Source organism: Pseudomassariella vexata, assembly GCF_002105095.1.
Source record: "Pseudomassariella vexata strain CBS 129021 chromosome Unknown BCR38scaffold_17, whole genome shotgun sequence".
NCBI lineage: Eukaryota > Fungi > Ascomycota > Sordariomycetes > Amphisphaeriales > Pseudomassariaceae > Pseudomassariella > Pseudomassariella vexata.
The window spans coordinates 1-21400 of record NW_024467972.1 but is presented as its reverse complement, the minus strand read 5'-3'; the positions used below and the strand labels follow the sequence as shown (position 1 = coordinate 21400).

The window sequence follows — 21400 nt, the reverse complement described above, 5'->3', positions numbered from 1 at the left end:
GCAATACGATTTGTTCTTGACATTCTTGCTACGGCTCTTCAGCCAAATGTGACAGCCATATGTGATTGGAAGCAGATATAAATGGAGTTGCTAGCCTGATCCTCAACATAAGAAAAAGGGGCGAGGAGGGATGGGTGACGGCTGTCTGGCACAACGGATGGTCACCAGCGAAACTGTTTAAGAGTGAAACTGGATCAGCAAGGCATAGAAACAAAGCATCATATTTTACAAAAAAGATAGGACAAGGTACAGTTCATAGCGACCTAGGCCGGGTTCAGGCCGTAAGCGCCGACTCAAGCGGCAGCGGCCAGTGAATGTTGCTATGCTGATGCGGACCAAAACGGGTCGGCTTCTGGCATGATATGGGAGAACTGTAAATACTATAGCCTTTCACTCATGTGGACACTTCAAGATCTTGCAACGATTGCGTTTTCCCCAAACACGTGAGTTGGTAACGCGTGAACAAAGTCTGCCAACCTGCTAGAGAAACCGCCGACACAACTCCGTCTTCCCCCATTACCTTAATCAACAAGTGGTGGCTTCCACTTCACGAAAGGAGATGTCCCTGTGCATCGATGCAAAACCCGAAAAAGAGTCACAAAGTAACCACGACACTGTGTATTACTTCTTCCACGGCACTTCCACCCTGTACTCCATGCTACGATACATGCTCGGTATTGAATCTGAGCACAAACTCCGCTAACCCGTCATTCATGACTACACGCCTTTCCTCTGGGTGTGGTACCGCGGGCTCATGCCAGTAGCCAAATGCGTATGAGACACCATGTATGATTTGCCTTACGGATGGGGAGGAGCCTCGACGGGCCGGTGGGAGAACATATGTGTATGCGGACATACCACGGTCCCTAAACGGACGGTGACCTGCCAGAATGCTTCCAGCGATGCGAGTGTTACTGACGGGTAAGTTAGTCTTACACCCAGCTGGAGACAGGTTTACGAACAATAATAATAACCACAGCGACAAGAACCTGGACTGGATGATGTATAGGCAAATATCAATATAAACGCTGGCTGAAAAGCTATAACTCGACAAGAAGACGCAGATTTCACTGACAAAAACCGCCGGTAGCTCTGTATAAGGTAGTCAACCAGCAGCGTCTATTTATGTGAGATTGGAGATAACGCGTGCAGACAATACGGATTGTCCATATATCTCAGAACGATCAATAACAAAACTCCTTCGCAACTGTATTTGAAGACAAGAGTGAACTACCCTGCAAAGATATTAAAATGCATCTTGACCTCCCCGACGGCCTTGCCGGTACTCTTCACGGCAGTTGCAATTAGTGGAACACGGTTATGCCCAATCGACGCGGCTCGTTCAAAATCCCGACCATGCCCTGATTGCAAGGATGTCAAGCTGGCAGATCTTTCTATTCCCGCAGAAACTGGCGGGTTGGGTTCAACTATACCTTTTACCACGTGCAGACCAGAGCGTAGTCAATAATGGTGTTTCCGTTTCCGTGGGGAGCTCAATGATTCTTTGTTCAAAATGGTTTCTACGACGTTGATAGACTGGTCCGTGCCCGTGACACCTAAAGTTGGTGCCTTGCGCTAAGCCCCAGCCTTTGACCTCAATTCGAACTCCAGAAGCTTTGCGACAACAGCATTCTCCATCCATCAATCCACATCGACACGGGTGGGCATCATCGTCTGCCAAGGCCTACCAGCACACACTGCAGGGTCAGTTCACAGGTACTCGCACTCGCGGGTAGCCGCGCACGCCATGCTCATGTTCTATCGCGAGGTGTTTCCAGTCAGACGCGCCTAAGGTCATACCTAACTACCGGCTTCTACTCATCGCCCACGGCCGATGAAAGACCCGGGGCCTTGGGAAGGGGCTTCTTCTTCCTGTCAGGAAAACAAGCCGCCTGTCAGCTCTACTCGACCCTCGACGGCGGCCATCAGCCGAGGCGTGCGGGGACTTCTCTCAGTGCTCTCGGCCATACACCTTTCGAGTTCTCGCAAGAAACTTGCCTGCATCGTAGAGGGACCAAAGAGCGGCCAAGCTTTCAATCCCGTGCTCCGTATCTCCCTTTCTTGTGTCGTCGGTGCTAATATTTTGCAGCCCAAGGCCCGCCATGGTCGCCTCGTCGCAAGCCACGACCGACTCGGATCCGGATGCGAGTCCCACTTCTCCCGATCCCCTCACTGCCACCAACACGACGTTGGCCCGGCCAAACAAGCATACGGGGCTGAAAGCGCTCGTGTCGTGGCTGGACAACGGCCAGACCCGTAGCCTTGATGGCAATGGCAAGAGCCACCTTGAGTTTGACCTTCACTACAATGCGTCGGACAAGACGGCCTATTTCAAGCTACGAGCCGAGGTCATGCTAAAGGACTCTGGTAATTCCAAGCCCACCCCTTTGTATGTCTTCATCGCCCCGGAACGCATCCACGAGCTATCCCTGAGCAACAATCATGGAATGGCCCTTGGCCCTGACACCGTCTGCCTACGGTTTGAGCTGCGACGTCCAGCTGCACTCATCGGGCCCTGCCAGAGTCCGGTATGGAAGAACAGGGCCTCTGGCGACGTGGGCGACTGTTTACGGTCTTTGGCCTGCGCAAATAGATTCGAAGTTTGCTGCCAGTTGCCGCGCCGGGAGATGCCACAACTTCAACTGGCGTCCATGTGCAATGCCGCATCCAGCTACCAGTTGACGTCTACGCCACGTCAGGGTCATCTTGCCACTCTGTATCGGGGCAAGGGCGGCAAGCTGATCAACGGCAGCCATGCTCACCCTGACGTGGTTGATAGGAGCAATATTGCTCCCAATGACAGCCCGCCTGCATATGATGAGACCGAACCCGGCCCGCCCATGCCCTCTGCACTACCGGGTAAACACCATAAGCAGACCCCCCCTCTCTACCCTTCGATTAGCTTGCTGATGAGTGTTGTAGATAATACATCGAAGAAGCGTCGCCGAGGAAGCTCGGATACGGGACTCCAGAAGATGCTTTATGATCCAAAGGACGTCTTGGAGGCCGTCATGGCCCAGTTCAATGCTAGAGTGGAAGAAATGGAAGCCACAATAGCCGAATTGAAGGCCAGTCGAGCCGAGATCGCGGCCGAGCTGGGGAGGGTCAAGGTCGAGCTCCAGGTGACCAAAAAAGAGCTCAGCGACGTTAAGGTCGCGCTTCCCGAATTGGCGAACGAGCTGAGAGAGCAATACGGCGGTTTGGAAAAGCAGGTGGATGAGTTGAGCGACACTGTAGATCAGAGAGTAGATGATAGGGTAGATGAGAAATGCGACGACATGAAAGCGGACATCTATGAATACATTGATGAGGAGATACGGGGGGACCAAGTCAGGGAAACGATACAAAATATTATAGCAAATGGTCGTGTATCTTTCGACTGCCAGATTTAGTATATACCCGGTTTCAGTACACTTGCCCTCCTTACATTTCGTTACTGTATCCCTTACTTGTCATGCAAGAGGATAGGACAGTAATCTGCAGCAGCTAACTGTCTCATGACAAATGCATCATTCCCTTATGTTACCATACCTGATAATTATCACCGATCCGGAACCATCGAGCTATGGAAGCATTCTATCATTGGTTGCATTCCGGTGTGTTCCTCCCACACTCTTATTTCTCTTAACTATCGTTTCCCATTTATTTACTTTCTGAACATAGAAGAGGCGTGCTGATTCCACACCATGGCTACCCTGAAAAACTATGGAAAAGTTCCGGGGCGGTGTCCAACCTTACACAGACGCCCGCCGAGAACAATTTGGATCTTTTCAGGGCTATGCTGCCGATGACTCGTTTACATGCGGAGCTTTTGCTCTTAAATGCATGCTGAGCTTCTGAGATGAGGTAAGACGTGGGAACTGTTACCAACTGGAGGTATTTTCAAGTTATGGGTCCGGTGAGAACGACGTCATTTCCCGTATTTATAGTGCTTCAAACAGGATTTTCCACATTGACAACTTGGGAATCATTGATATATGGACCTAACCAGACGAGTGGCAACTGTATGACAGGACAAGCGGCGCACCGGGGGAGAGAGGGAATGTATAGGACAGCCTAATATTTCAGTGTAGTCAATTAGTATATCGTGTTATCCCGCGTCATTAACCTCCGGTGCGCCATTTGTCTTGTCACCCACTTGAGTGGGCTCATTCCTTCTCCATGAACCCCGATATCGATGCTTGAGGACAGCTGTATGCATTGTAAGACCGAGTATTTCATAGAACCACATCACAACACCTACATAATTCCACGGGTGACAGGACAAACGACACTGCAGGTCTTTACCAGACTAGAATACCGTGCTATCACCTTACATTAGTGACCATTCCCCCTTCGCCTTCGCCCATGGTCTGCAGTTTGTTCTACCATCCGATTTTATCACGACCCCTACTAAGAGGGCTTAGTTTGCGCTACATCAAGACTTCCAACTGTGGACTTTGGTGCCTAAAAGTGCTCAGCGCTGTCAAGCTGCTGGAGAATGACAGCTAAAAGTAGAACTGGAACAGCGGCTAGCCGAAGCCCGGAAAGTATTGTGTATGCAACGTTAGTTGCAGCACGGTGCAGGATGAGGCTCTTATGCACACGAAAACATGACGGACTGACTGATGTATGACGTACGGTTGTTCGAAATGTTGGATACAAATGAAATGAATGTCGCCATGTTCTTATCCCATCGTCCGTGAAAAACATTGGCCTTTGCCTCTTACTCACAACTTCCATCTCCCGCCTGAACGCCCGGTCAAGTCCTTGAGATACTCCATAAAATCAAAAAACCGCTATGATCCAAGATAGTTTGTCTTCTCAGCATTAACAAGCGCCCGTCAGCCTCACTAATGACCTGTGGCAGAATACAAACCTACCGGCCCAGTGATCGACCCAGACGTCGTGGCCACGCAAGAGAACTTGACATTTAAGTGGATCAAGTACGTCATCTATATGCTGGACGACGATAAGAGGGAGAAGATTCTGGTTGACAGAACGTCTTATAATCCGGGTTGGGACACCTTCCTGAAAGCCTTGCCCACCAACAACTGTCGATAGGCATTATATGACCTCGAGTACGAGAGCAAAAATGGCGTCAAAGGGTACGCACTGCCCCTGGCCTCCTGTATCAGGGACGAACATGGAGCTCACTACTGTTTCAGGACGAAAACCAGATTTTTCAGCTGGAACCTCGTGGATGCCAGCGCAAAGGTAGGATAGAATTCTGGTGTCAACAGGTAATTTTTATTCTAACAAGATACGTGGCAGAATAAATCGATGTAATCGTAGAAAGCCAACCTCGCGAGCATACTACCAGAGGTGGCCACTGAGATCCCAGCCTCGAACCTTCCTGAACTGACATATGAGTCCATGTTAGAGAAGGTGAAGCAGCTATGAATCTTGGAAGAGGTTCGACGTCATATATTTAGTCAATTCATTATAAGTGCGAGGCTGGAAGCGATGAGCTGGGAGCCTCGGTAATCTTTATAAACCGACAGTTTGTGCAAGGCAAGATTTCAAGGTTTCAACCAGGTAATAAATTTGCAACCGAAGAATCAAACCCGCGCCGTTCTACTCCGTTTTTATCCCGCAGCTGCTAATGGCCCTATCAGTACAATTCGTCCACCCGCGATCGTTATAATCAACCCATGTGGTTGATGAAAGCAAATTAGGTCTGACATAAGCTGAGCGGCAATAATCAAGCGAACGACAACTGTAATGTGTTTGTCTGGTTTTGAACTCTGCAGTTCTCCCCTGCGGACGTCTTCACGGCTTGTACGGTACTAGCGACTTTTCAAACTCCGCTTGCGACGGCGGAACAACTTTTGTCAGTCCAGATGCGAGAAAGCCCAAAGATACATGGCAAAGCTTGTACATGTTGAGGGGAAGGGCGAAATTTGAGATGAAGTTATATTAGGTTTCGTCTAAGAACGAAGGGTATGTACGGAACTCTGCGTTTCCCTCCACACCGATGAATCCTCTAGATAATTATTTTCTACGTACAGAACGACTTGCTAGAAGTTATGGCCCCCATACCTAATTTTCCACCCTTTTCTAGACTTAACATTAAACCTCAAATGAAATAGTATGCAGCTAAATTAAATGGCATTATAAAGATAACGTGAATGTACACCGAGCTGGCCATGGCACCGAGCTGGCCACTTTCATGCGCCAACGCGACCGGCCAACTTAATATTGGATTTTCTCAACAACCAATTATGGCAAAGTCATACAACGAAGCAGACTTAATGCTAGCCCTTCAAGCTCTCAAAAATGACCAAAAACTTAGTCTCCAACAAGCGGCAAAAACGTACCAAGTCCCCCGAAGCACCCTCCAAACGCGTAAAAACGCGCCCGAGGCGCTGTGGTATTCGCAACGGGACTGGGCATAATGCGCGAACTTGTAAGATCGCATTGCAATCTTCTGGAGAGGAAGATTCAGAGTAGTTTCAATTGATTTACGGCGTTGTGGTTTTACTATCGTAAAATTTCTATGCGAGGTTATGTAAGGGTGGCCAGCTCGGTGTACATTCACGTTATTTCTAAGCCCTATAATCTTCGTGTATAACTTAGTATGTTTAAGACAGTAAAGGCTTATAGAGCTACTTTCACAGTCTACTGCCTTATAATGTAATTTATCACCAGGTCGCGCACTTTTTAGACTTTTCCAACCCTTTGACTGACACATATTTCCTCTATAACAACACTTGGTGACTTTATTGTTGGCTTATAGTAGGGGCCCACATTTGTCCCTTGGTCCCCACAGCTATGGCAACTATAATTCAACCAACATCACCAATCAAGTCTCCAAATTGGTATGGCTTGGCAATCAAAATCCAGAGATTTGGTGGGTTGTGATTTCTCATCCACGCCAACCCTGGCCAACCAGGTTGACTTTGCTTCAACGTTGTCCTCTGAGCTGTCTCGCTATACATATCAATTCCCAAGATCGATTCTAGATCTCGAGCTAATTAACCGGGCTTATGTGATTGTAGCTCTCAGAAAACCCGTTCCTATGTCAGTGAAATACGGCCCCATGCTGCAGAGGTCGATGTACTCAAATTGGGTGTGGAAATATCTAGTCCTGCACCCCCGAGTTTTCCAACTATAATTGAAAGCTTTCTGTGTTTTGGAAAGGCTGTACATGTCTTAAATCGGTCCCTGTCATCTCGGATATCGGATTTTGCTCAGCGGGCAGCACTGGATACTGATGGTGGGATGAAACGTACAGTTGACGCTTGTATAACTTGCCAGCAAAATGCCACAGCTGCAATCAAAAGCAGGACGCCCCTCTTCTAAGCTGGCGCATTATATCCTGTTTGAAAGACCCCCAGTGCTGCCATCCAAATAGTTGTTGACGGCATTGGTAGTACGTGAAGCTGGGAAGGTACCGCCTGACGATATACAAAGGCCTCGCACCTGACCCAATTGAGCAGATAAGAGCAAAAGAAAGAAAATTCAAATACGACTTCCTTTTTGCTTGAGCCTATCAATATCGTGAGAATGACCATTGTGGGATGGATTCCTTTAACACAAGCCGCAGAGGTAATGGTACTGAGCAGGGACGAGAACGCGGTTGGAGCAAAGATTGATGGACATACTCCGATACGTCGTCGTTATTTGTCGTGAGAGGGGACAATCAATGAGGCCGGAGCATCGACAAGTTGACGAAAAAATACTAAAGTTCCAGTTATGATCGCTATGGTTAAGTCATCCCTCGCCTGGATAGGGTAACCAACATAAATAGCCAAGTCGGCTGGTGTAGTTGGTCACTTCGCTGGTAGATAAGTCCCGATTTGAGCCTCGCCCACTTGGGTCGGTGACGAGTCGCGGGTTCGAATCCCGCAGCTGACACACAAGGGGGTTTAGTCAACCCTTATGGCGCGCTGCCCACCTTGTTGACTTCGCCTACCTAGCGATAATAGGGAGATTGGTGCAGTTTAGGATTACGAGCATCCTAGCCAGTCGACCGTCAAGCACTACGTCGGCGGAATATAACTCGACAGCCGGTCCAGAATTCGAATCGTTAATCCGGCCCCTTATCGGACCTCGCCTATCCGATAACGCTCGTCGGCGAACCCGTCCCCTCACGATAGAAGGCGCGCAGCACGCCCTCTCGCCGCGATTCTTGCGAGCGTCTAGACCACGTTACGGTCTATCCACTTGAGCGTATGGTTGAGATGTATACGCTCGACGAGAACCCCAATTAGCAGATACTACGACTTGTCGCGACAAAAAATAGTCGAGCATCTTCTGCACATCAGCAGCATCCCACCCCTGAGGACGAATTTAAGTGCCACATTACCACACTTATCGGTAGTTCAGGCAGGGGTTGTAGCACAGACTTAGGGAGGGACAGGAGGTTTAGTAGTCGTTTGGCTACAAGTTTACCTGTATAACCGCCCGACGCGGCTTAAGGGCCCGCTATATCATCTATAGCCCCTTAAGGGAGTACTTGTAGAGGTACCGAGGGTTAACACCTACGGCGTATTTAATATTATTTTTTTAAATAGCCAATCAAAGTACAGCGTTGAGCGTGACCCAGGTGTTGTGGCAATTACTAGTACTACTCAAATTATCTCCAGAGCCAGCGACGCACAAGATCAGCCAGCCTAGCCACGAGCAGACGAAAGTATATGACATTGGCACTCACTATTCAGAATTGGAGATTTCAGTCTTCAGTAACTCAATGGCAAGGCCGACACTCTCGTTAATATTGAGGTAGAATCCACTATCATCTGCGGTGTCACCTACAGTGGACTCAATGGCATCCAAGGCAGTGTCGGGAATGTTCGCTGCCTTTTACAGCTGGCTCGAATGACTCAACGAAGCTGTGGCAAGCCTACGCTGCAGTTGAGACCCGATCATAAACCCAACGCATCAATACCCAAGATAGGAGTCAAAAAGATGTACGCCGAGGGCCTCGATGAACAGATCACGCACAAGCTCTCGTAGATCGTCTTCCCGCCTGCACATGTGTTCCCAGGAGATTTATACGAAGGCCAAAAAATGATGTTTTTTTCTTTTTCTATGATGGTTACTTCTGGTTTGAGGCGGGGTTTTGTAGCCCTGTACTTGGCCGTACGTTCCCATCTCGAGGTTTTCCTTTTGATGTTTCTGAATAGCATCGCCGATGAATTCAATCCAAAATCCACCGTATATGTACAGCAACGGCAGCCGTATGGCCCTTCGTGTTTGGGTGAACACCGTATAACTAGGAGCCACCACCTGGACTCCCTCGAGGATAGTGTCTAACTGAATTATTTATTACATAGCTAATAAAGTGGCAGTGTGATATTAACGCCATCTGTTAACCATGATGGGAGCAAAAATTCTTTTAACCTCCTCTCTCCGCTCTGTTTGAGCTGCAGGAGCCACTTTAATCATCATGCTAAGCTAGATTTCCTGGTTATAATGCTTCCTATACGCTACCTCTACTCAGTCAAGCAGGCTAAAGGTATGGCCTTTAGCTCTTGGCGACTTTAACTTCAGGAATGAATTACAACTCGATTCAATGCCACTGCTATTACCCATGTATGTATGCTTCAAGGACTGACATTTCTAATCCATCTTAGAGCCCGAAAAGTTGCTGTTCCGCTACAAGTGTCTTGGTTGTACGGGCGGCCGGTACACGACGTTGGGACCCTATCCTGAGTTCTTGCATGATAGGTCGACGGTAAGGCTAAACTGTGTCTTGGCCCCTACCGTGGTGGTAAAGACCAACATATAGGCCGAATTCCAGAGGCATGGAGAGGCTGAGGTCCAAGGCTTCGCAGTGGAAAGGAAACAGTTGTTGAAGCAGAAGTTAATATGTCACCTCAAATAAAAGGGGTAATCACGACATATGACATTTATTTCATCCTTTTATGCTATGCTCAGTGTCATATCCATGCTTGCTTATCCGCTATCCTGTTTACATCGCGACACAATTCCATCATCCTACGATGCCTCTCCGAGACTTCTTCCGCGAAACGACTGGTAACCTGGGCGATGGGCGATGCCTGCCCATAATCTTCCGAACCACCACCAGGAGACACCAGGTCGAAATCTCGATAGAGTCCGGTGAATCCAAACGCATCCATTTCAAAGGCTTGCTTGGCCTTTCCCTCTTCGTCTCCGCTTTCCTCCAGCTCTTGCGTGTTTGATCGCCTTCCAAGATCAAAGTAACTCGTAGGATCCGCAAGAGGTGTGCTGCTCACAGGTCTGCACTTCTGGATGTACCGCTGTAGATGCTTGATGATCAGTGTCAATTGATGCACTTCTGTCGCAACGTTCAGATCCGCCGGGGTGACATAATCCCTGGACTTAAGCGTTTCCAGTATGGTATTGTAGTACTCAGTGAGGCAAAGATAACAAGTCATGAACACGGAGGTTGTCAGACCCCATGACCAACCATGTCCGCCAGTTTCTGTCGCAGGGCGTGATGCGGTGCGGCAGTCATCTAGATCTTCGAGAATATTGGTGAGATCTTTCGTGTAGATGGAAGCGTTGCTGATCTTGGCCGAGACATTGGAATCGGTGCCGGACGAGGACGGAGGATCCAAGCTTGCCGAACAAAGCTGGTACTGGAGATCCAAAAGTCGCTGGGTTGGCGTTTGGCCAGTCTGTGGTTGGGATGAGAACGGGCCGCCTGCCTCTGCGGATGTCTCTTCCGGATGTGGTTCCTTGTTTGATACTTCCCCAGTTAAATATGGCCAGTCGCCCTCCTTGGCCGTCTGTGCAGTGTCACAGAGCCGTAGTGAACCTTGGCGATATTTGGCTTTGATATCTTCCATGGCCGTCATCTTCGGGAGTTCACAGGTGGATTTGGATGATATTGCAGAGGGTGGTACAGCGTTTGGCGGGGTATGAATTAAGAACCAATCATACTAAGAGAATCCTCTGCAGGTGCTTGGTTGCAAGGGTATGGTATATCGAATGGCTTCTGGAAGGTGTGACCGTTGGTGGACCTGACGCAGTCGTACAACTGCACTAATACCACAATCGTGTTAGAAGTCACGGCTAGAGGGAGCTTATATGGGTAGCTTACTTAGTTGGTAGAGTTAGCCTGCGGTCCTCAACCAGTGGAGCCCAGCGCCTGAATATATCTTCAACTTGTGGCACCAAAAGTCCACCTTTTGCATCGTTCTTCTTCCAAATTTCGACTTCTGTGATTTCCCGATATTTCTGGGGCCTTAATTTTGCTTGGCATCAATGGAAACTTGAGCAGTTCTACATGAGGTAATCTGTTTGGCGTCTTGTTTTTGAGGATCTTACCTAGTACAAGAGTTATAACCGCGGTCTTTTCTTCGGCATTATCGTTGCCAAGAGTGCGATGACTTCGGGTTCGTATCTTCGCCTTAGCTTGCAGCTTCTGTAGGAGAGCCTAAGACAACTCTGCTTCCAAGTTAAAGTTCACAAGTCTTCGACGCACAGGTTATTGGAGGGAACGATCAGACGAAATTGATGCCCTGCTATCACGTGCGATGCCACGCAACCTTTTAAGAGGAACAAGAATACCAAGCATATCAAAACAAAATTTTTGAGCATCATATCACTTCCGAGTAATATTAATTAGACATGCTATTCTAGAATGTGTGTGAATGTGTGTGAATGTGTGTAAACGCTAGCCGGCGTTTCGGCCTGAGTCGTGTCGGCCATGTACTAATTTATGTAGTCGGGATGAGGCCCATGCACAACGGTTGGAATTGCTCATGTCATAGAAATTGTGCCTATTGCGAGTCAGATGATAGAAGGCCCATGCACAACGGTTGGAATTGCTCGTATCATGAAAATTGTGCCTATTGCGAGTCAGGTGATAGAGCATATTGTCGTCGATTTTTTATAGCAGGGGATCTCTTTCTACATAGGCACGAGCTCATCATCTGAGTGATAATTGGTGTGTATGCATTTGAGTGTAGACAAATGGGATGTTTTTGTGCTCAAGTAGGCTGATATTAGAAATCTCGACAAGCAGTAGAGCATGATTCAACGACTGCCATACCTGCAGTGTATAGTATCATACTCGTAGTCCGAAAACATAACTTAATAAGCTACGACTCGCTGGAGACATGGAGGAGTCAGTAGCATCTGGAGCCTTGGTTCCATGAGTCGCTTTGTGAGTCAAGTGCATAAATCCCGTCTCTCAAATGTTCGAGACCTGAAACGCGGGACAGTGAGTTTATGTCGTCTGTGAGAAACAGCTACCATTTCGAAATCAAACCACCATGGGCAACTAAGCTATCCAGGATTGACACGTTACAAAGCAGTGGGGTATTCATGATACCAGGGACGTCCGAGCTGGACAAAGCTCACACACCCAATTAACCTCATCGAGCTCTGTCTGCTGCTTACCGTGCTTAAAGTACTTCCGAACCCCTTTGTTCCAGTCCCCCTCTTTCTTGTGTTGATATTATTACTGTTCGCAGAACTTCAAATCAATCCACAAACCACTGATAGCACAAACCACTGATAGCACAAAAACGGCAAGCACAGAAGCATCAGAATCCGAGCCTATTGTTATCATCGGAGTGGGATGCTACCTTGCAAACGGCACATCGTCAGCCTCCGCCCTCCGCGATACACTCAAGGAGCCCATAACGACCATGATTTCCAGAGAATGATTTATACTTCCGAAATTCTACCAAGTGAAGAGCACACGTCTGGGATAACAAACGTACAGGTGCCGCCTGACTTGCACTTTAATTGCCTGGCGATAAGTCCGGCTCTACTATGGACGGCTGTAAATCCCGGCCGAAATCCAGCCATCGCCAAAGGTAAAGGTCGGTCAGCTGCGAAGGGCAAGCGTGAATAGTTTCGGAACGTTGGGTCGAGTCAAGCTGATTTGCCGCAACAGCAGTAGAGATTGGTTGATTTCCAGTGCGATGCAGATGCGGTGAGCAAGTTTGCGCCTATGCCTCGTCTACTACACTGGAACATAGAGCTATCCTATGCTATATCCCCTTGATGCACCAGTTATTCTACTAATTCATTGATTTTAATGTGCTGGGTGGGGGTATACTGGATTGGCATGCATACCTGTGGTCCCTGCCTACTAAGGATACCGAGTAACCACGCCGAAGACCTCGACATAGTCCTCCCTGACACGGTTCCAGCAGACGTTTTTTTACTTCTCGTCCTGTTCCGCTAACTTCTGGCCGGCCAGTTCTAACGCACTAAATCCTTCAAAGGTGATCTTGTTGGGCAGTGCTGACGTCTTGCAGGCGAGAGTGTATTTCCCTCCCTCCCCCAACACCCACCTGCACCCGTTGGCAAGGCGACGGGCACAAGTATGGGATTAGCATCCACATCCAAGGTTAGAATTAGGGGCTTGTCGTAAGTCTCGATCATAGCGTGGGACTCAGTGTCGCCAAAGTCTACATGATCACAATTTTAGCTCAAGGAGATTCTGTCAAGTTGTGTGAAGATTATCAGGTCATGAACGATGTCGCACGTCATCTGCTGCTTCTAAAACATTACAAGGCATTGGGTCTTGCCGCCTTGGACACTTTGATTTAATGTGGTTTAACACCGAGTCTCGCATATCACCGAGTCGCGCACTTTTTCAACTTTTCCAACCTTTTGACTTCAACACTTATTTCCTCAACAACAACACCATGTCAGTTCAAACCCAAGAAGCCAATATCAACCTTGCCATCGAAACTATCCGATCGACCAAAAATATGAGCCAACGTCGAGCAGCAAAGCTATACGGTGTACCCGAGTCCTCACTCCGTGACAGAATCCACGGTCGCACCCCACGTACCGAAATCTGGCCGAATAGCGCACTACTGTAACGGGGTAATGCCGGACATCAGGGAAATAGATTACGGGGCTAGGAGAAAGTTTATTTTCTCTTCTTTAAGAGGCACAGAGGCAGAGTAGGACACGAGTCCTCCATCTTCACGCATCATCATCCTCATCTTCATATCATCATCTCCTTCTTATCTATATCTTCACCCTCGCTTTTCAGTCAGTTATTTAGTTATTTTAGTTATTCAGCTTATCTTTACGTTCGAGATCCTATTATCACGATACGAGTATCAGAGGCACATCCGACCAACTCGCGCACCAGACGTATAAGAGCTTCGCTCTTATAACCAGTACCACGATCTTCGTCTGATAAGACCAACAGATGGGATCTGTTGGTACTGGAGCCGTCTGTTCTGTTCAGTGTGTTAGGTGGTAGGTATATCCTACTGACCGCCTGACCCCGTTTCACTACTCGCCAAGATAGAGGAAAGAGCTATTGTTCAGCATGTACTTGATCTAGATTTGAGAGAGTTTCCTCCCCGGCTAGAGGGTGTGGAATATATGGCCAATTCCATTCTTGCGACGCGGGGTACCCGACGCGTCGGCAAGCCTTTGTAAAGCGAACCCCAGAGTTACAGACGCGTTTTTCTCGCTCGTATGACTTCCAGAGGGCCCTCTGCGAGGATCCAAAGATTATTGAGGACTGGTTCCGGCTTGTATCGAATATGAGGGCCAAATACGGGATCCAGGACTGCGATATGTGGAACTTCGACGAGACGGGCTTTATGATGGGCGTTATTCAACGCTCGATGGTCGTTACCTCGTCTGAACGGAATGGGCCACGGCGATTACCTGTGTCAATTCGGAGGGTCGCGACATCCCGCCATTTCTGGTAATTCAAGGGAATTATCACCTTGCTAATTGGTATACTGAGGGGAACCTACCAGCCGATTGGGTAGTCAAACCGACCGAAAACGGGTGGACGAACAACGAGACTGGTCTAGACTGGATCAAACATTTCAACAAGCACACTATCTCGACCAAAAGAGGCGTGTATCGGCTGTTAGTATTGGACGGGCATGAGAGTCATACATCGGCCGATTTCGAGTCTTATTGCAAGTCTAACGGCATTATTACTATTAGTCTGCCCCCGCACTTGTCTCATCTGACCCAACCACTTGATGTCGGGTGCTTTGGGGTCTTGAAACGTATATACGGTCGAGAGATTGATATATTTATCAAGTCCCATATCAACCACATTACTAAGGTCGAGTTCTTTATCGCCTTTAAGGAGGCTTATTTAAAGACAATAACCGACAAAAACATCAAGGCAGGGTTTCGAGGGGCCGGCCTAGTCCCCCACGACCCTGAAGCCGTTATCTCGAAGCTGGATGTTAGGATTCGGTCGCCTACACCCGTTAGCCCCTCTCTTCTAGATGCTGACCCTTGGGTTTCGCAAACGCCAATAACCCGACAGAGGCTCTCTCGCAGTCCGATTTTGTCAATCGCCGAATCGCCAGACATCGGGGAAGCTCTCCGACCCCAATTTTTGATGCTGTTGGCCACCTTGCGAAGGGTATAACTCGATTAGCCCATGAGAATACCCTCTTGAAGGCTGAGTGCTCCACCCTTCGCAAGGCAAATGAGGCACTAAGCAAGCGTCGGAGGGCAAAAGAATCACGTGTCTGGCAAGGAGGTGCACTTACTGTCGAGGATGCCCTGGACATTTTGGCCCGGAAGGACGCGGAGGCCCAGGTAAAGGAGGACAAGCGCTCTAGGGGGGTAAAGAAAAGGCTGGTCCGTCGACTGTACGACGATGTAGTAAGTGTAAGAAGACCGGACATAATGTAAAGACTTGTTAGGTCGAACTATAATTGTCAGATGTATATAGCTCTGAATAAATTTCAATAAACTTTAGTCTGTTGTGGCTTTTTAATTGAACTTGAAATTATAGTGTGGTAAAAAGTGCGCGACTCAGTGATATGCGCGACTCGGTGTTAAACCACGTTACGCATTGTATTCACAGTCGAACTCATCGCTAAACCCAAGACAGGCCTCTACAGATCCTGCAGAGAGGCCGAGAAAGTGAACGCCAGCCGCGCCAATTCGATAAACGTAACCGAATTAGAAGAGGAGGCTATTTTTAAGTAGCGGCGCGAGACTTGTATTGCGAACCGTTGGCCCTAGACCAACACAGAAGGCCCGTTGGCAGACCAAGCGGACATGTAACGAAACCTCTAATAGTCTTCCGTTATATTCTGTTCCGGTCGATCTGGTTAGTGGTTGAATAAAGGAAAGAATAATATCCTATAATTATTGATACAACCCGTTCTTAATTTACATACTTTTATTACTCTTATGATATAGGACAGACCGTCAACTATAATGTCACACCATCAAGCCGCCTTCTCGGATAGACCACACAAGGCGCTTAGAGTAGGATCTATTGATCCGAAGAAGCCAGGAACAGGCGAAATTCTTATCCAAGAGGCCGGTTTTCATAAACCCAGTCGACTGGAAGATTCAAGACTCGGGTGCTATCATCAGGAACTGGCTCACCCTTGGCGAGGACATAGCCGGCGAAGTCATCGAAGTCGGCGATGGCGTGTCGAGTTATACCAAGGGCCAGAGAATCATCGTTCATTTACAGTCCTTGGGCACGAGCAATATCAGACAGGCTGGATTTCAAGAACTTGTCATTTCCCCGCAATCGTCGGTTGCTCCGCTACCTGATTCCGTCAGCTATGAGACAGGCGTCGTGCTTCCACTCTCGGTATCCACCGCCACTGCTGGACTGTTCCAATCTAACCATCTCCATCTGTATAAGCCTAGCTTGAGCCCCACAAAGAAAGGCAAGACTCTGCTTGTGTGGGGAGGGAGTTCGAGTGTGGGCATTTCGGATATTCAGCTAGCTGTTGCTGCTGGATATGACGTTGTTGCCACCGCATCCGAGAATAATTTTCACTTGCTGAAAAGTTTGGGTGCGACTCGGGATTTGGATACCGCAGTTCTACCATCTTGGCAGACCTTGTTGCAGAGCTGATGGATAGCGACTTCGCTGGTGTTTATGACGGCATAAGGATTCAACTCCGGCGGCTGATGCCCAGCGCTAATTTGTGGTTACGACAGCCATTAGTCACCCAGACACTCAGCTTACCGCGGCACAAGTAGTAGCGAAACCGGGTGGTAGCAAGATCGCGACTGTACTTTAAACCCAGGTCACAAGTCCCCAGCGAGACATGTAATTCCTGGTATAAAGGGTGCTGCTGAAATCTAACACGACTTAGGAAGTGTTTACGTTCTGCGCGCAACTCTTATGTTTGTATCTCGACCTAATCTTTTTCCTGGCCGCGGTTGAACATCTCCAGTTCGCTCGGGTTGGATGCAATAACCCAATGTGACATCTTAGGCCAAGTGGCGACAACGAGGATCCGTATTGCAGGTATACAAACAACAATAACGGATACATCGACTTCCAGTCCAGACCATATGAAGGCGTCCATATAATCCCACGTTGGATTAGTTGAGTGGGCCCAGCCATGTATAAACTTCAACCTGATACAGCTTGTAACAAGCACGAATATGCCTAGGCTGAATAGTAACAGAGTGCCGACCTTTTTGCCCCTGCTTATGTTAAGTCCAGCAAGTAGCGGGAGAGGAAGAACGAGTATGACGGCTTCCTGGGCGATCGACAATGCAGCGATAGAAAATGTGATGAGGTTGATATCGAGACATCGATGTTCACCATAATTCCCTTTCCAACCGAGCCACACGGACTCAATGGGCAGGCATTGGAATATCTGAAGAAGGAGCAGAATCGTGGTGGACGTGGCCACGAACCCCATGATTATGTAGACGGCAATGCGAAACCGTCGATGTGGGAATACTCGGAGAAAGAAAAAGAGAAGAACCAGTTTCGTAAGGGCCAAATTTATAATGTAAAAGAACTCGTCAAAGTATTGTATCTACACGCATTAGTGAGTTAAATCTCCAATATAGCGGGTGAAATATACCTTCAATGCAGTAGTGAACGTGTCGCTGCCCAGTGTCCACACATCAACGCCGAGTGCTAGAAAAGCAGCCTGGTCCTCTTTAGCAAACTGCGTCAAGATTAGGGGATAGTTTATAGTTACCATGACTTGATAAGATGGTAAAGGATAGAAACACGGCCTACTAGCATCAGCAACGAGCGTTGTTATGGATATTGGGTGCTTACTCACCAGAACCACCACCAAGACAAAGTCGTCGGCTTCGTACCGCTTCATCATTTTCCATCGAGAATACATGCGCAGTATAATGCATAACAGGGATACTATTGATGCAGCAATAAATGCCCATACCCCGCCTCGTTTGTACCGCCGTGGTCTGCCGCAGGCTGTCTCCGACATTCTTGCAACACCTATATTGAAATTAATATCGCCAAAACTCCAAGTGGTACAAACGAGGAGAAACGCACTCAAAGCATCCTCAAGGATACACTCCGATAGAATACAGGTTTGCATAACCTTAGCCAGACCCGTATCCGTACAGAGGCAGGTTGTATTCGTCAAAGCGCAAGTTGAAGAAGGGATCAATCGTACCATACAGGTAATCTGAAAAGAATTCAGCTGCTATGCAACTATTGAATCATCGAAGTCGTCTTAGACGAGTAACTTACACCGCACTTGGGCATTTCGTTAGCGTAGTTCATGGACTCAGCTGCTTCGCATATTAACAGTATGCATGCCAGCACGACTATTGTTAACCTGAAATCCCGCATCCCGTTATTAGAAGAAAAGAAAGGCACAAGATCTAAAAGGAGCAGAACGAAAGAGCATGAGATCTAGGCTGGTCTTGCACCTATTAGCATGGCGTGAAGCAGTGCACGGGCATCAGCTACAATGATCCCAGACTGTTCTATCCCTAGGCCCCATAAAAGTGGAAATAAAGCCAACGCTGTTACCGCGTTACATAACGTATTTCACCCCATTCCGACACCCCTGTAAAACCCAACAATAACCACACCGCTATTTACATTATCCTTTTATTTCTCAACCACTTTTGCTTCAATTGACTTTATTCCAAGTATTCGATCTGATCTGCTATCAATGCCTTCATATACGGAAGAAGACCTCGCTGCCGCCGTTCTAGACGTCGCAAATGGTAAATCTGTGCGACGCGCTGGCCTGGATTGGGGTATACCAAGGACTACACTTATCGACAGACTTCAAGGCGCTGAATCAAGTCGCGAGGCCTCTGCTAGCCAGCAGAGGCTATCTACAGTGCAAGAAAAACACTTAGCAGACTGGGTTTTGGTCCAGGAAGCCCTTGGACTAGCCCCAACGCACGCGCAAATCAAGGAGCTCGCGCAGCGCGTCCTAGCCCTCAAAGGTGACCACCAACCACTCGGCAAGAATTGGCTGGAAGCCTTTCTAAAGCGTCACCCAGCACTAAAGACTAAAAAGCAACGCCGTATCGACTCTCAGCGTATCAATGGCGCGTCTACCGAGGTAATCCAAGCCTGGTTTGCTTCAAAATTACGTATTCCTGCAATTCAAGTGATTAAGCCGCAATGCAGGTATAATATGGATGAGCATGGCCTTATGGAGGGTCAAGGGGGCTTTGGGCTAGTTTTCGGGAGCGCTACCTTACGCGCAATACACCAGAAACAGCCTGGTTCGAGGGCGTGGACGTCAATTTTGGAATGTGTGGATGCTCTCGGCAATACCTTACCCCCCCTGGTTATTTTCAAGGGCAAGGACGTCCAAGAGCAGTGGTTCCCTGATAAAAATCTTCAGGACTTCAAGGACTGGCGCTTCAAGGCATCTCCCAAGGGCTGGACAGACGATACGATAGCTATCAAATGGCTTGAAGGCGTTTTTATACCCCTTACGCTTCCTCAGGACCCTTCAGACACTCGTTTACTTATTTTGGATGGTCACGGTAGTCACACAACTGATACTTTTATGTCTCTTTGCTATCAAAACAACATATACTTATTATTTTTACCCCCACACTCATCTCATGTCCTTCAGCCCCTCGATGTTGGGGTGTTCTCAGCTATGAAAACGGCATATCGCAAGGAGGTCGGGTTTTTAACCCTATTAACTGATTCAGCACCTATTGGCAAGCGGAATTTTATGCGCTGTTACGCCAGAGCACGCCAGAGGGCCCTAACGGCTCAAAATATCAAGTCTGGTTGGCGTACAAGTGGTCTATGGCCCCTAAATGTCGCTAGGCCCCTTACTAGCCCTCTTCTGCTTGAAAATAGCAACCGCACACGTCACCAAGGTCCAGACATTCTTATTACAACCCAGAAAGTCCATAAAACGCTCCAGACGCCTTCAGAGGGCAATGTTGTATGGTCAACGCCAAAGAAGGGCGTAGATATAGAGCGCCAGTTTAGGGAGTTCAATCGACTCCAACAAACTAACATGACTACACAACGCCAGCTATCTAGAAAGATGAAAAAAGGGTTTGATGAGAAGGATTATCTATTAGTAAGCGCAGAATTACAAATTGAGGGCTTGAAACAGCGATTGGAGCTTATGAAGCCACGGAAAAAAAAGAAGGTGCAAATAAGTCCAATCGCGAAATTCGCAAGGATTGAGGACGTACGGCGGATGAGGGAAGTATCTAATGAAGCTCTTGTTGATGATTCGGGTTTAGAAATATCTAATGTATCTACTGTCGAAAGCGATTGTATAGTTGTTCAGAATTGAATTTGTGGTGGTTGTTTGAAATTGCAGTGTTATTCGTGGTGTTTTGTTTTATAGGGTGTCGGAATGGGGGTGAAATACGTTAGAAACCTAGACTTATCATGAATCAATCCACGAATCAACAGATCTGACCACACAGCTGACTTGGCACGAATTCAATGAACTTGACATTCGTGACATTCGTCCAGTGCGGTAGATCGACCAGGATACACAAGAATGTTTTGAATACAGAATGAAATTGACATTTCAGGGGCGCTAGTGGCCTCCATCGTTTAGGCTGGCGTTTTCGCGTCCTAAGGAGAGCCATTAAAATCTAACTATTGCTGACCGGATTTCAAGCACCGTGATGGAAAAGGCAACTTAGTGATTCTTTGAGTAAGGGAATTTCTGCAGGCGAACCATCTGGGCGTACTACTTGGTGGAGCATGTGCCGCTCGATAGCGTCCGTTTGACCAATCAGACTATTTATAAGTATAGGGTGTCCCATGGATCAAATGCTTATGTTGGGTTGCGCGTCAGCGAGTTTACCACTTCTGGAAGGTGTTTGCCGTATCCTGGGAAGAAGGATCATCTCCCCAGGCTCACCTGCGGGTCATTCATGCCCAGGAAGCTTAGCTTAGGGCCTCAGCCGGTATTTCGTTGGCCCAAGCAAATTGAATGCGGCACAGCACTGCAGATACACATGCCTTTTGCTTTTCTTCAAGCCTATGCCTTCTGACAAGATGGATAACGGGAGTCAACCTTTGGTACCTTGCAGTCTAACGCAGTTCCCATGGCTTGGTGGCGCCGGCTACTAGTGTAGATTGCCCGTCTCATGCATCGGAAGGATGCAATACTACTACGCACCACTGGACAATACTATATCAAGACATTCTTGTTCAAGTCAATTCAATTTTACTGAGTGGGGCTTTGAGATTATTAATGCAGCATGGAAATAATGTTGAGGGTTCTGGGCTGTACTATGCGATGTAGATACACGTATGATA

At 47.9% G+C, this 21400-nt stretch overlaps 5 protein-coding genes and 1 non-coding gene across 6 annotated transcripts; 4 read left to right on the top strand and 2 right to left on the bottom strand.

Annotated features, from left to right (window-relative positions):
• Positions 1–1872: 1872 nt before the first annotated feature.
• Positions 1873–3437, top strand: BCR38DRAFT_75110 (uncharacterized protein). The gene is made up of 2 exons (XM_040865610.1): positions 1873–2868; positions 2923–3437. Exons 1-2 carry the CDS (start codon positions 2103–2105, stop codon positions 3390–3392), a joined length of 1236 nt encoding a protein of 411 aa, XP_040711060.1. The 5' UTR covers positions 1873–2102; the 3' UTR covers positions 3393–3437.
• A 1343-nt stretch (positions 3438–4780) lies between these two features.
• BCR38DRAFT_489511 (uncharacterized protein) lies at positions 4781–5268 on the top strand (the record flags this gene model as incomplete). Its single annotated transcript, XM_040864403.1, has 5 exons — positions 4781–4793; positions 4850–4971; positions 5044–5087; positions 5148–5196; positions 5254–5268. The coding sequence occupies 5 exons, from the start codon at positions 4781–4783 to the stop codon at positions 5266–5268; spliced, it is 243 nt and encodes an 80-aa protein (XP_040711059.1).
• A 2468-nt stretch (positions 5269–7736) lies between these two features.
• On the top strand, positions 7737–7839 carry BCR38DRAFT_t333. The gene has a single exon. It is a non-coding gene; the product is annotated as a tRNA-Thr (tRNA).
• Positions 7840–9866: 2027 nt separating this feature from the next.
• On the bottom strand, positions 9867–10769 carry BCR38DRAFT_413439 (uncharacterized protein; the record flags this gene model as incomplete). The annotated part of the gene is made up of 1 exon (XM_040858832.1): positions 9867–10769. The coding sequence occupies one exon, from the start codon at positions 10767–10769 to the stop codon at positions 9867–9869; it is 903 nt and encodes a 300-aa protein (XP_040711058.1).
• Positions 10770–16101: 5332 nt separating this feature from the next.
• Positions 16102–16759, top strand: BCR38DRAFT_413438 (chaperonin 10-like protein; the record flags this gene model as incomplete). The annotated part of the gene is made up of 2 exons (XM_040858831.1): positions 16102–16152; positions 16205–16759. The coding sequence occupies 2 exons, from the start codon at positions 16102–16104 to the stop codon at positions 16757–16759; spliced, it is 606 nt and encodes a 201-aa protein (XP_040711057.1).
• Positions 16760–17048: 289 nt separating this feature from the next.
• Positions 17049–18502, bottom strand: BCR38DRAFT_400405 (uncharacterized protein; the record flags this gene model as incomplete). Its single annotated transcript, XM_040857740.1, has 6 exons — positions 18374–18502; positions 18173–18308; positions 17942–18115; positions 17850–17872; positions 17730–17798; positions 17049–17681 (listed from the first exon to the last, which is right to left on the bottom strand). Exons 1-6 carry the CDS (start codon positions 18473–18475, stop codon positions 17049–17051), a joined length of 1137 nt encoding a protein of 378 aa, XP_040711056.1. The 5' UTR covers positions 18476–18502.
• Positions 18503–21400: the final 2898 nt, after the last annotated feature.

What these genes read in the sequence shown, in the direction of transcription:
- BCR38DRAFT_75110 (XM_040865610.1), top strand. Translation starts at nt 2,103, where the DNA reads ATGGTCGCCTCGTCGCAAGCCACGACCGACTCGGATCCGGATGCGAGT. An exon ending in TGCACTACCGGGTAAACACC is followed by an intron (nt 2,869 to 2,922) that starts ATAAGCAGACCC and finishes TGAGTGTTGTAG; the next exon opens with ATAATACATCGAAGAAGCGT.